This window comes from Psittacula echo (genome assembly GCF_963264785.1).
Source record: "Psittacula echo genome assembly, chromosome: 1".
In the NCBI taxonomy this organism is placed as follows: Eukaryota; Metazoa; Chordata; class Aves; order Psittaciformes; family Psittacidae; genus Psittacula; species Psittacula echo.
The window spans coordinates 49454918-49470176 of NC_137735.1; the positions used below are offsets into that span (position 1 = coordinate 49454918).

At 43.3% G+C, this 15259-nt stretch overlaps 1 protein-coding gene across 1 annotated transcript in view; it reads right to left on the reverse strand.

Annotated features, from left to right (window-relative positions):
- Nucleotides 1-2181: 2181 nt before the first annotated feature.
- The window catches only part of FAM13A (family with sequence similarity 13 member A), a gene marked incomplete at both ends in the record, with an annotated part of 130416 nt that continues 117338 nt past the window's right edge, over nucleotides 2182-15259 (reverse strand). Inside the window, 6 exons of the mRNA XM_080628694.1 lie at nucleotides 2182-2308; nucleotides 3272-3373; nucleotides 4052-4248; nucleotides 8227-8310; nucleotides 9864-9959; nucleotides 14081-14164. Of these exons, the coding sequence (XP_080484820.1) occupies nucleotides 2182-2308; nucleotides 3272-3373; nucleotides 4052-4248; nucleotides 8227-8310; nucleotides 9864-9959; nucleotides 14081-14164 (690 nt within the window). The remainder of the gene's footprint in view (nucleotides 2309-3271; nucleotides 3374-4051; nucleotides 4249-8226; nucleotides 8311-9863; nucleotides 9960-14080; nucleotides 14165-15259) is intronic.

Sequence of the window (15259 nt, forward strand, 5' to 3'; positions counted from 1 at the left end):
GGCTCAGTGTTGCAGAGGCAGAGCCTCACACCTCTCAGGTGATGGGAACTCAGTACCTCTGGAAAGCCAAGCTGTAGGTCAGCACACAAGTCCTCAGGACTCTTCGGAAATACAAAGTTCAGCCTTCACTGATTGTGTATAAAACAGGCAACTCTGCAATCAGTAAAACAAATTAAAACCAAGCAAACAACCTGGGAGCCCCCTTCCTAAGTGCTTTCATTCATAATTAACACACATCATTGCCTTACCCATCCAGACTAGTAACGGGCATGTGCAAACCCACTTGGAGAAGGTTGCCTTTTGAAGGGTTTATGGGATTCTGAACAGACCAAAACAGCACCAGTTTTGGCAAGGAATTAACACAGCACATACAGCAAGTGGAAGGGGGCGAGTCTGAGTACCACAACCCAAACACATGTATTTATGAGCCCACTTGCACATGTAAAGAAGGAAGGAGGAAAGTTGTTCTGGGAGTCTTCTTTTTGCCTCTTCCAGTATGACTTGCGTCAGGCCTGGCTACGATGACTGGCACTGTATTTGATCTCGGCCATTTGGCTTCTGCACATTAGCTCCCCAGGGGGTCAATGCCAAAGAAAAAGCATTACAGAAATGCTCTCTCTGGGACATCAGGGTCAAGCCCTGGCTCAGCGCAGGCTGAGAGGCTGACTGGATGCAGACAAGCCTCTGGAGTCAGAAGCGAGCCCAAGTGGCCTGCTACTGCAGAACTGTGAGCTCTCAGCTACTTGTTGCATCCCTGACATTGCCATCTTGCACTTCTTTAGGCAGCATCTGTTTGACATAAACCAGGTGTCCAGGACTTTCTGTTCTGAAAGTCAGAGAAGCTGTGGCTGCCCCATCCCTGGCAGTGTTCAAGGCCAGGTTGAACGGGGCTTGGAGTAACGTGGTCTAGTGGAAGGTGTCCCTGCCCATGGCAGCGGTGTAGACTACATGATCTTTGAGGTCCTTTCCAACCCAAACGATTCTATGATTCTTTATTTCATTCATAAATGAATTTGAAAACATTGAATTGTCAAAACCTACACCTGAGACACGGGCCCTTTCCACAGGCAGAGCATGGCTCTAGGCTGTCAGTGCCACACAGTACGCTCTGTGCCGATATCCCACCCATACACATTGGGAAGAGAAGATCATCGCCTGCTGCCACCATAACAGTGTCATTGCTGCAGCCCAGAGTCTGATGGCGTACATAAAAGAACAAAATTCATGCTAGCAAGTATGTATAACACCCACATGTACTGTCCAGCTTAGACTCTTCCGTTCGTACCACATGATAAAGCACGTGTCCTAATGGGGTGAGTCTTCCAGATACTTGACATCTTAAATAACTGATCAGCTACCAAAATCCTAAGGGATTCTGACTTAAAGCTTTTAAAGCCTCTTTTCTTCCCAATTGCCCAAACATGGTCATAATGTTACAGCATCACCTTCCAAGCAGAACAAGCCAGCAAGAACCTTGCTGCATAGCTCATTTTCTTTGCTATCCAGACCAGATGCAGGTACTTTCTTCTACTTCAGTTGAATTGGCCATCAAGAAAACCTAACTCAAGCCTGGACAAAACTGTGAGTCATACCAGTTCGGGGTGACGACTCGGAGATTCTTGCACCATTTCTCTAGAGCAACAGAAAATGCTGGACTCCAAGCAGTCAGGTCAAAAGTCTGAGCAAATCTTTACTGTAGCTACAAGAGAACAGTCTTGGCGCTACCTGGCCTGTGCCTTCACGTCAGATCAGTCAGGACACTTGTCTCTTAAAAGCAAGTAGAAGCTATTTGATGATTTAATCACTATTCATCCTACTGTGCCTCTTGCTATGATATCCTGCAGAGAAAAAAAAATAGCATGGCTGGCTTTGATATTCTAAATATTACAGGATCTGTAAGCAAATCAAAACAGAAGGATCCCTTCAGTGCAGTCACTGAGTGCAACGTCATGTCTCCTACACTGGCAAACTCCATTCTGGGCATCAGGCCTGGAGAAAGAGTGGGCAACAGCAAGTGTAGAGAAAGCCACCTTTCCTCACCCTCCCACCTCTGGGAATGGCCCATCAGTTCCCAGGGAGCTCCTCCGCTCTTCCCAGCCAGGCTCCCACTGCATCCACTTTACGCATTTGTCCATTTGGTGCTCTGTCCTCTTTGTTTACTGGCAAAAATAATCTTTTCCTTTACATGATCTTGGAGCTAATATCTCTTTTACTGATCAGGACCTCCAGGAGCCTCAGCTTGGCCTTAATCTGCTTGTATTCATTGTATTCTTCAGCCATTGGAGTGCGATCTTCTTTCTGCACATTCCTATGGGAGTGAAAGCAGATCATGAGAATTTCTGTGAGAGGCGATCTTTCCTCAACAGCCTCCCTCTGTTCCCCAACAAGATGTACATAGCAGCTCCTCTCCTCCACTTCCCTTCAGGGAATAAGAACTAAACTTTTGTCCGTTGAGGGGAACAAAAGAAAGAAGAAGGGCAAACAAACAGCTCAAGCATTTTTTGGGATGCTTGCACATTGAGGCTGAACACAATCCCATGGTTCCAAATGCAAAACCTTATCCGAAGCATGCCCTGCTTCTCTGAAATCAGCAGCCTCCACACAACAGTTAAAAGAGCTATCTGAATGTCAGCCTGCTAGCATGGCAGAACAACATGCAGCTACTCCTGGCTTGGCACCACATCACTTACATGAACAGGCATGAAAGGGAAGATGATACCTAATTAGATTTCTCTTAGCTTACATGAAACTTTTAAGTTTTCAGTGATTTTACAAGAACCTCTAAGGATGATGGCTGCTGGCAGGAAACTAACAAGATCACTTGAGTATAAATATATTAAAACATTCTATTAATGAGGGGCATTTTCTGAGAACAGTAAAGCCAGCCACACTAAAGAAGAAATACTTGTTAAACTAGTGTCTGAATGCCTCACGGACAAGCAAGAACAGGACACAATCTAAACATACATCGTAAGGAAAGTCCCCCGTTAGTCTATCACTGAGAAACCTCCACCACTCCTTTACTTCTGCTTCTCACTGGCTTGTCCTAAGACAAACTTTTCAAAGAGGCTGTGGTCCCTGAAGTTCCTTGGTGGGGAGGAGAGGGGGAAGTAATCCATATTAATGGACAACTGTTACAAATGTGGGTAAACCACTGATGCAGCAACATGTAACAGTGAATTGGGGTAACCTTCCATATTTGGAGGTCTTTGTAGCTGCCAAGCAGACTGAAAGGGGCTGAAGGACACCGAGACGGGTGAGGAATTATTACCTTCCATTCTGTCGGAAAAAATTATCTTCAAAGTCTCTCAATTTTTTTCTGATCCGCTTTTTCTCTTCCCTGACTTCTTGGAGCTGCTCTAACAGTTCAGGGCTGTTGGGTTTAAATATAAATGGGATCATACATATGTCCACAGTTATAACAGGAAACATAGAGTGAATCTACAAATGTATGGTTGTAGGTATGCCAAGCAATGGAACTGCTCCTTCAAGCAGCTCTGGCAGTCTGATGTTACTTGCAACAAAAAGCTCTCTGAATTTACTTCAGCAAAACAGTCATGGACTTAAGCTGAAGCCTCTAAGGAGGTCAATTCACTGAATGAAACTTACTTGCTGAAGGTGGGTCTGATTTTTGTGACTTTTATAGGATCAAGATCCAATGGTCAAAACTTCAGGCCACCCACCTACATGTGTTTGTATCAGACCTAGCTGCTTGAAACTAGCAAAGCTAGTTCAACATGACCTCTCCAAAACCTCAAAAACCTTGTAGAGTACAGGGTTGTTTTCATTATAAAGGCTTGCCACTGGTGAAGCGGAGCTACTATTTAGTGCTAGAATCCAAAAGATGCAGAAGTCAAGCATCAGCTTCAGGACAAGGCAGTTTCTTCCCAAACCCTTTCATATGAGGGTCTATAGCATTTAAAAATGAAACACAAAAACTTCTGACTCAGATCATAAATGGGAAAAAACCAAATCTAGACACTTTTCTGACAAATGAAATGCTGTCTTAGCAAGAAAGAACTTTTTGAAGTTGCCTGTGAATTCAACATACATGGATGCTTCATGGAGATTTGAAAGCCCCATATCCTGATTGCCCCTAGATGGCATCTTATCATCCACCGGGGAAACAAAGCCGTCAGCATCATCTTCTAGTTGATCCAAGAAGCTACGCACGTTGAAATCTGTTTTCATGGTAATTGTTAAATCTGGCTTCACATTGCTGTCCTCCTCAGATCCCTCCTCTTCCTCCTACAGAGAGGGACAGAGCACCCCCGTAACAGAACAGGTTACTGCTTCCCTTCTCAGAAACAGGTACCTCCTTTCACCACATGCACTGGGGAACAGGTATGAAAAGAAGTGGATAGGCAGAGCAAGCACTTCAATTGCCAAGCAATACAGACACCAGAAGACCATTAATAAGACACCCTATACCCAAAGCATGTCAGAGAAACTGCAACCACAAACTCTTGGTGGCAACAAAACTGAGTGAAAAATATCTGCGATTCTTAGCAACCTGTTGCTGTGTTCCATTATGTATTCTGATGTAAATAAAACCACTTACAGCCATTATGCATACTGTATAAAGCATACCAGCCATCCTCTGAGTTTCCCTACAAATACCCCTGGCAGCATACAGATTGCCAAGTTAAAATACGAATTATTCTCTCAACAGATGCAGCTCAACAGCTCTCTCTAATGGCTGAATCCGAGACCTCAAATGCTCATACAGTGGTATCAATGAGCTCAGATCAGTTTTTCAATGGTCCAAATGTGGGATATGATTCACTGTAAAAGGACTGCTGTTGCTAACATGTTCCCAACATCAGGTCTGTATCATTTAGCTGGACTATACCAAAAATTGGAGTGGAAACACTTTGCCCAGTGCAATTTCCCCAAAGTACACTGATGAATTGGCTGTGTTCAAATCTATAGGCAGAAGATTTGAAAGTCCTCACTGCAGCTAGAACTTGTGCTAATTCATAATTCACAGCAGTCTCAAATGTAGGGCTTGTCCTGTGACACTGTCCAGAAATCATTTGGATTGTCAGGAAATAGGGCCCAGTTTGACATGCAGAGACATTGCTAGAAGGCAGATTTCAACTTTAACATAAGGAATGAGGCATAAGCATTAGAGGAAGGTAATCAATGTTAGCATGGACTCAAGTCTCAAGTATGTAGGTAGATGTATATATTTACTTTACAACTATGTAACTCTAGCCAGGAAGGACCTAAGCACATGCATATCTTTAACAGTGTTTGAGGGCTAATATCACTGAAGTCTTCAAGCATATGCAAAACTATATTGCTCTACTGGGACCAAAGAAGTCATTTTCTTTACTTTTTTTTCACCTGATTCCTTCTGAATGGTTTAACTATTCTTAAGAGATGGCTTCCATATTTCAAGCAAAAAGGGAGAAAGTAACATTAGGACCTATCAGAGTCTCATTAAATCCTTAAAGTCACTGACTTTTAAACAAATACATCTACATGAAATCAGTGTTTGCCCAGAGTTTTCTTTTTATATTAAAGCTCTAGGCCATGAAAATGAAATTCGAAGCAACAGGCTGAGAATTACAACCAAGATGGAGGCTTGAAGATTTAAAACAAGATTAGCTGGGGAGAAGTTTTGTGTAATAATAATAATAAAAATAGCAAAAGATATAGAGAAGCTTGAATACATCTCAGGAAAATCTGCAGGGAACTTGTGAAAGTTAAAGCAATACTTAGCATATGATTAGATATGACCATTTCTCTAAATGTAAATGATATTGTTTAAACAGAAGGCATAAAAACCAGCAGTCACCTACTGTTCTTAAATCCTGCAAACAACTTCAGTCCAGGCTGGAGAATGGAGACCATATTTACTGGTCCCCAAGCATGTCATCCTGCCCTGTCAGGTAAGGGCAACTCCAGCTACAGTAGGAGAACACCGATCCTGCTGTGCATGGAGGAGGACTTGCTAAGTCAATCTAAGCAGTAAAAATGGAACGCTTTGTATTAGGGGAATCTCTCTGGCACCAAAAGAGGAGCTCCTGTGCCCTTTCCTGGAAGAGTAAGTTGCTTCTGGATTCCACTTCTGGAGAGAAAGGAAGCAGTGTGGCAAACTGCTCCCAAGGACACATGCGAGGTGTGTTCCCACAGATGCCCATGAGCCCATCTCGCTTGCCTCACTACAGGGCATCAGCACACGGTCCAAGTCAGCAATGATTACTCTGGCCCAGAGCTCAGGAGTGAGCCTCCTGCCAATGGAAGCCCATGGGAGGAAAAGAAGTGTAGAAATTTCACTTGTTTAGACCTCAGTGCCAAAACAGTACATCTTGCTGTCACAAGACCTCTTAAAGCATTTTGCTGTTTAAAACTAAGGAGCGCATTAAAGAGATTCTTAGCAAGAACCTGAATAGAAACAGCCATCTAAGGCCTTCACTATAAGCAAGTCTCATATGCGAATCTTATTTTAAACCTGCACTGGCATTTACACCTCAAACCAGAATAATCTTCACTGACTAGATCCATCTGGCTTGCACCTGCTTGGATCTTCAAGCAATCACGAGGCATTTAAATTTTCCAGAGTTACAAACATAAAATCTCCAGAGTACCCCATCATCAGCACTCTCAGCAAGCAAGCTTCCCGAGGACTTTTTTAACACAGACAATATTCAAGATATTGTACCTAAATGTTCGATAAGGCTTCATCCCAAAGGCTTCGCCTCCAATCACCTTTCAAGCCTTCTATCCAACTCTTCCAAATGCTTCAAAAAAACAGAACCAAAACCCAAAACTCCTGACAGTGGACAGTGTCAGGGGCTCATCAAAACAGGCAGTACTCTGCCCACAGTTGACCTATGCAGGGGGTAACTTTCGGGGCCTTTTGGCAATTTCCTCTCTTTAGTTCTGAGTGCAGTTCTGTGCTGCCCCATAAAGCTTCACAGGGCCCCAGTTAAGCATTAAGAGGCATGTAAGTGTGAAAGGGCTTAAGGCTGTCACCCAGATCTTCAGTCAGAAATCTCTCAAGGTTTGTATTCTCTGCAGGACACTGCTGAGCTGACACAATGCAGCACCAGCCATACTGGTCAAGGATCATAATTGATAGCTGTAAGTTTTGACTCTGAGTGCAAGCATAGGTGAAAAAGAGAGGACATGCTAATAGAAAAAAACAAACACAAACAGCCCCCACCAGACCTCTATTACATTTTCGATCCAACAGTTATCTAGAAAATACCAAGAGCTCAGTGGTGATTAACCAGCCTCCAAACAGCAGCTTAACATTTTCAGTCTGCAACCTGCTTTTAATGAATACATGCCTTGAACAGTTCATTAATATACAATCTACTGTAACTGCTTCATAATCAAACCACCTTGGATGTCGAGGTCTGCAGTATTTACACCATTAACCAAACTCTGGCTGGATAACAGAAAAATGACCCAAGTATGCTGAAGCACTTTTTGTTACCCTTGCAGTGTAACAGGGGAAAAAGCAATCCGGGGCCCAGCTCCATGCTACATGTCCTGGTCAAACACCTGACTTCCCTTCTTCTGAGGAGAAGAAGGACCAACATCACAGCAGTCTTCAGCCACCCAGACTTACTACCCCGCAGCAACATGAGAAAGAAACACAACAATCCTGCCATCCAAATCTGACTAAGCATTAATTAACAGAACCAAGCTGTTCTTTATTCTGTCGTCATGTGACTTGCCTAGAAATACCCTTCACAAGGTGGTGACAAAGAGCCCTGGATAAAATAAGCACGTGAATGGTAGCAGGGAAGGATTCCGCAAGTGCCCCAGTTGGCTCCACGTGCGAGTGTTAGTTTTGTGAGAGCTCATTCTTGCCATGGTGCTGTGTGCAAACCGCAGAGCTTTGGAGTGAGAGAAGCTACCACAGAACAAGTTAGTGTCATTAAAAGAAAGGAGGGAAGCAAGAAAAAAGCAAGGTACAAAGGGAACTGTCATCTTTTTCCTTAAAGAGCAAAATAAAATCTATTCTGTGCAGGCAGAGAGGGAAGGAGAAGGGTGGAAAAGAGTGCAAAGGAAATACTGTAGTCTTATCTACAAGGGAAGAATTTGATCAGAACTGGCGAGGCTTAAAGCAGCTACTGATTTTTCAGGAGGACACTGCAAAAAACCTGACACTGATGGAAAAAAGTATCAATCAACCATTCTCTTTCATTGGTATAAGGGGGAAATTGATGCAAACTGAGCAATTAGTTAGCAGCTGGAGGTCTTCACCTTTATCTCCTTGAAGAAGGAAGCTGTTTCGCCCTCGATAATTGGCTGCAGCAAAGGGCTTCTCCGCTTGCTGGAGGGGGAACCCTGTGACAGGTGTTAACAAGTATGTTACATTATGAACCCCTTTCTCCTCCACCACCTGCTCTCAGCGCATTCTCATCCACACATTCATTCTCAGCTCACTGCTGGACCATCAGGAGAAAGCTATTTCTTAAAGGACAAAAACATGCCTGGTAAATCCCTGAAACATTGGGCCATTTTCTCTCAGGATGTTGCTTAGCAAGGGACATCATCGCCAAACACTTTTAAGGAAAAAGCTTGGATACTGGAATACCGGCTGGGCAGGAGCTACAAAGTAAAGGCTGCAAGAAAACAATCCCCAGCCCGAAGCCCATATATACGCACAACATTTGGTTAGTTCTCCAGAGCCATGCTGTAAGCACACCTAGACTCTACAGGCTTGCTTTCCAGGAGCCCAATTTCCCACTAAAGTGCCTAATGATGTAGGGATGGATTTTCAAACGTATCCTGCCTTTGCATGAGCCTCTCACTGTTCTTGCTTAAGGGGCTGGGGAAAGCCAGTCTTGTCTCTCCTCTGCCAGCCACTGTCCAATTCCAGTTTTGTGTCTAAACAGGAACTGAACTGTGTTTTGAGAACTTTGTGTTAAACTTTGTGTTATTTCCTGATTGCCAGCACTGTCTTCACAGCACACATTTTAGGGAGTTCTTTGTGTATTCAAGGAGAAACAGCTTTTTGTTTTGTTTTAAATGCAGGACCCCCCTCTATTTGCAGAAAAAGCCAATTCTCAGTGTGATTGTACTGAGCAATGCTGTGCCAGTCTACTTGCTTCACTGGTGGTCTATGAAAAGCGGCCAGGACATGAGCACTACACATGAACAGCAAAAAAAAAGGTAAAGGATCATATATGACAGACAGAATAAACGGGAACCATGATAAAACAGTTCTCTTTCCATAGACAGGCTAAAAGTATTCTGTGTGTGCTTTTTAGATCAAATAACTTTTTAAAAGTAACCTACACAAGTTGTCTGAAATTAGACATAGTGCATTTGCTCCCTAGAGCGGTGCATTGGATTCCTTGCTGGTGACAGTGCCTCCTTGCCAAAGCACCACCTTGAATGAAGGAATATCCACCACTTGCAGGATCTCTTTAATACAAACAAAGTGTTTGGAGACTGTTGGCCCTTTTCTCTCAGCCAAGGAGACTGGCATGTTCTGTGGGACCCAGGCCCACACAAGTCTGTGTTCCTGACATACAATCCTGCATAGCCAAGCAGCATGGAAGACCTGCAGGTCAGAGTGGACTGATAAGGAAAGGGAAGTGAGGCAGTAGCCAAACACAAGATGATGAAATACCAGCAGCAGCCCAATGGAAAGAGAAGAAACAGTACAAGGTGAAATGTGCCCCATGGCTCATGGTGGGCACCAGAGTCCCTTGACCAGCTTTGCCCAACTTCAGTATACAGTGAGTCATTGGTTCACTCATTTGCTTGGTCTCTGAGTGATAAGATAGGCTAGGACTTGGCCTTAGCAATTGGGTTGTATGCAAAAGTGTGGTGATTCCTGTTTCCTCAGCTCTAAACCAAATAAACAGCCCCCAAAAGAATATTCTACTCACAATGATAGGGATGGTGTTGGCTCTGGAGAGGATCTGCTTGACCAAGCGATACCTGTCATACAATGGCTTCATTACCTGTCTTTCATTTTTGGTAACCTGAAAAGGCAAAAGAAGAGAGATCCATGAAGCTTGCAGCAGATACTCTATTGCTTAATGCATGTGCCTCTGATCACTACTAGGCAGAGAGGGCTTGAAGGGTATCTCATGAAGGTGAGAGATTAGCAGCATTAGCCCTGAAACTGGTCATGCAAGTGCTTGTATAGGTCACTGCATCTCCTGTCCCAGGTGCCAGATGAAGGAGCACCTGAGCTTTGGTGTGTCTTGTAATGTGGCTGTAAGAGACAGACAGTATAAATGACCAACTCAGGAATCATATATCCACAGCACAAAATGACCTGTAAAGGCAGTGGTCTGTGCTTGTAATCATGTCTACCATCTCAAGGCACAACATGAGGTTTCCCATCCTTATTCTTGTGGCTGGGACCTCAGAGGCAGTGTTTATGATGCCTGAAAAGAAAAAGGAGCTGCAATGACTAGATACTGCAATGTATGGAGACTTTCCCAGGGTAGCTGAAACTACAGATTTCACAAAAGCTGACTTTCCAGCTTTGCTATTCCTCCTGATTTCCCATCCAAGCCAGCAGTTCTTCATCTTTTTAACTCCCCAGCCTTGCCCTCCACCCCTCCTCCCAGCAACCTTGTTGGGGAGAAGCTACCACAGGTCTGAGAAGGATGAAGGTGCCAGAGCTGCGTGGCATAGAGAAGACAGAATGTTGTAATGCCCACCCCAAGCCTTCCTTACATTGTTCTGTCCCTAACTCCACTTGTGCTTCCTCCTCAGTTTGAGAGCATTACAAACTGCGAGTGTTCATTTCTGGTTTTCTTTCAGATCCAAGCTAGGCCAAAAACTTCAGCAGTACTGACTGTGCAGGAGAAGGGAAGACCTCACAGACAGTAGCTAGTGTGGGGAAGAAAAGGCCTGTTCAACTAAGTACTAGCTGTGAGAAAGTTGGGTTTTATTTCTTCAATGTTTTGTTACAGCAGAGTTAAAAAAACAAGCAAATAAAATACTCAGCAGAACCAACCTGATCATCATCTTTCTTTGTATTCGACACTGTCTGACCCACATCCTATGACTGTCCTTCCATTAAACCTTTTGTCTAACTTTAGATTATAAAGCTCTTATGAGGGGAAGCTTTAAGTGATTCTGATGTCATGCCTATCTTCCTCAAGGCTTTTTACTGCTGCTAATCACCAAAGCATCTGAATGGCTGCCATACAAGAATCAACATCAGCAGCGTAAACCCTAGGGAGCTTTGTACAGTCTCCCTTTCTATAACAGAAATAGGAGGAGAGGGCTTGAGACAGGGAGGAAATTTTAAAAGCAACTGTCTGCAGTTGACTTTCACTGGAATACGTTTTCTAAAGCTTTCACATCCTTCCTCCACAGCAGGAGAGGTTGTGGGTTTGCAAGGGGCAGAACAGCTGTAAGTATTGCCAGGAGTCGGACTGGCAGGGATGAACACTAAGAATCTGGAGGTAACACCTTCCTCCTGATAACTATGCCTGTTTCCTATGCTGGGAGCAGATGAATAGGGAGGAAGAATGAGGAAGACCTTTTGATTCCTTTCTGGGTTCAGTGCAAACATCCCGAAGCATGATAAGAGGGATACAGATGGGCAGTCTGAGCTCTAGGGCCTGTTTGTCCCACACCTCTGAAGCACAGTCTGGCCTCAACACCTGACAGCCTCAAGCTGGCTGTTCGTTGAGTAAGCAGCTCTCATGGATTAGAGGGATGTGAGAAGTATCAAACAATTCACTCAGCCCTCTCTGGACTGCGTTTTGTGTTGATGTATCTGCATTCAGTTTCACTGGCTGGCAAGTTGCCTCCAACTTTGGACATTTCTCTGCAAACAATCAAGCACACAACTGGAGAAACTGGGTAGCCTATATATATCTATATATATAATTCTTAGCTTTACTAGGTTAGCAGTTAATAGGACAGGAGGCACAGCACTACTGTTGGCTCGTACTGTCTCTTTGACTTAAAATGACTATGCTGAGGCTTAGGCTGAGAAACAAACCTTCAATTAACAAAATTTCAAAGTCAATAAACAGCAATGTTCTGTACAGAAAAATAAACATAAGCCTTGGAATGAGCAAAAAATCTGTAGGTATGTTGAAGAATGGAAAAATTAAAATACACACTTTGGTGTCTTGAGTATCAGTATGGAGAAAGAACAAAGAGAACTAATTTAGGCATTGGGAGTTAAGGATATGGGGCTTGACTCAGCCTTTCAGACTTACACCACTGACTTACAGCACTCTTAACTGAGAGAAAATGTTGAGCACATGGCCAAACTGTCTCACTAGGTAAACATAAGTAATACCAGCAAAACCTGAGTATATTTTGGGAGAAAGTCAAAATGCAAAAGGACTGTTGGAATAATAGAGCCTTTGACACAACACTGGGGCACACTCCACATGGCAAAAGAGCAGCAGCTGAGAAGCAGACCACTGCTTGCGTTGTTAAAGCAGCTCAAGAATTTCTGCAGAGATGAAATTTTTGGCTTAACTAAACCAGTTCAGTTCCACCTTTTCAGGTTCATCTTTAACTGGTGCAGAAAGACCCAGTTGCACAATAAATCTGAGCTCCATTGTTTTTCTTGTTTAGTTAAATATCTTTAAGAAAAAAAAACAACTTGGCTGAGCTATCCCCATTCTCCTCAAGCTCTCAGTACTTTTCCACTACTGCAGTGCCAGGAGCTGGGAACAGCAAAAGCTGATCAGCTGCAGACTTCCTTGCCATACAGTTCAGTGTTGCTAGGTATAGACTGCTTACTTAAAAACAAATTGAAAAGCAGTTGTATAAATAAAGCATCAGAAAGGCAAGAAAAAATAAAGATACACTGACAAGCTAGGCTCTGGACTTGGGTTTCTTTTTAAACAGATTTAATTAAGTTTACTTCAAGATGCCACCTGTTGATTTATGTGATTGTAAAAGCAGCAAAAGCAAACTCTGCCTCATGAAGAAGAGAGGGAAGGTGAAGTGGATTCCGTTACGCTGGCCTTTCTCTATTTTACACAAGAATAAAACTGCATGTCTTCTCATACAAATTTGCTGTTTTCAGTTGCTGGCATATATGATTATACATTATTAGCACTTCATGAAGGCATTTAAAAAAATTAGTGAGCCTTTCTTAGAACAATGGACAAAAGAGGAAATAATTCAGGAGCAAAAGGAGGAGATCAGAATCCCTTGTGGCAGCAGAATGACAGATTTGTCAGCTGCACTAATCAAGTACTCCTTATAAGCAGTAATTCGTTGCTCCCAAGCCACTGCTCAAGGGATTAGCAGCACTCTGAAACTAAGTTATTTTACCTATACAGTTGGTAGCAAAGATAATAATGTCATTGGTGAAAGAGGATGAGGGATTTATGCAACTTGAGGTGGCCTGGAAGCCACTATGTCTCTGCCACAGCAGGGATCAATAGGACACAATACTTAATTTTCTATCTTCACAAATAATTTTTCTCTGTTAAGATTGAATGTACAAGAAACCTCATGTTCTTTGCTTTCATCGGCACATGGGAAAAAACCCATTCATTTCTCAGGAGAAGAATGAAATCTCCTCTCAATTTATGCTGTGATGCTCAGGAGACAAACTGTTTCATAAATCCTTTGGCACAAGAGGGTTGTGCAAACAGCAAAGTGCAGATGCCTCCCTGCAAACAGCAAGGTGCCAGGAGAAACACACTGCAGGCTCCTCTAAGACAGAGCAATTTATGCACACTTACCTTCCCAGTTAGACATTAATACTAGCAAACTGTAAAATTCCTGGTTGGGTGGGGGATCACACACAACTATTCCCATGTAGACTATCCTCAGGAAGCTGGTGAGTCCGCTGGGCCACAAACTGGGTGTTTGTGGATCCTGGTGAGTGCGATAATGCACACTCAGACTTATTTAGCCAGTAGGGTCTGTACTACAGCTATCTGCCAAGCCTAGCGCTGTGTGCAGACATCACCTTGCTGAGAATAGACTCCTTGGTAACAGCACTTGTGAAGGGTCAGGGAGGTGGATTAGAGGATGCACGTGTGGTTTGAACAGCAAGAAGTTCTAGTGACTGGGACATCAAAGGACCATTAACTGGATTATTTACCACAGACAAAACATATCAAGGTGTACTCTGAAATAAACCCACTGCTTTACATACCGGTCTGCCATGAATGCTTTCATAATACAGCAAAGCTTTCTGTAGAGCCACTTTTTCGGCTGCTATCTGATCTCTTGTCATGTCCTGTGAAAAGTGGCACAGAGAGAGAGAAGAAGAAAAAAAACCCCAGAGTTAGATTCCCGGACTCAATACTGATTTGTGGCATAACCGTAGTAATGACATTTTGTCATTAATGTTTTGAAGACTCATCTCTGCTTTCCAGTACTCTTTTCCCAGCTATATTGCAAAAGAGACTGTGAATATGAATGGCACCCTCTGCACAATGCAGGCAGATTAAAAACAAACTTTGCATATGAAGGTATTATACATACGTAAGGGGAACTTAACAACTATAAGTATGCTTTTAAAAAACAACGGTAGGCAACTTTTAATGACGGTGGCTCTTTTTCAGTGAAGTTCCAAAGTGTAAATTTTACAACAAAACAAATGTTCTTTTTCTCCTAATCTGAGACAAGCTGCAGTACCTCTTGCAAAGCTTGTCATCTTTGCTTTGACTGCCACAAACATACTTTACCATGAACTAAAGTGCAGTCAGACTGTCTCCTTCTGCCAATTCTGCTGTGAAAAGCTCTGGCAGACAGGCTGAGGGGACCAAGCCAAAAAAAGGGCAGACAGTTGGAGACTTCCCTAAGTTTGCCAGAGTTCCCCCATTGAACTTGCTCGACACTGAGCCTTCTCTCCCTAACACAGCACCAAATACTATCACAGACTCTTTTTAAAGGCCAGGCTGTGGATTCTTGCCACTATCAGAAAAGAGCCAAACACACACTGTTTGTATAATCATCTTCTGCAGATCTAGTAAACAAAGATAATGCTGTGTGCCCCCTCTCTTGTAAAGTACTGGACGGTTTACATGTCAGCAGACTCAAGGACTTCACTTACACGGCTGCCCAAACCTCAGACACAAAGACCTTCCTGCTGATAACCCTCAGAGATTACAGCAGCTAGCAGAGCTCAATGTGAAACTCTGAAGAGCAGCAATAAAATGCCCTCAAAGAAGAGCATTCAGCTGTGGAGTGAACTAGAAGGAAACCGATTACCTGATCTCCAGAATCACTGGAAGACTGAGAATTTGTCAAAAGCCTTTGGAAATAACAACAGAAATACCCAAATACAGGGCAGGAAACACTGCAGTAATTCAGAAATGTTACTTGGAAT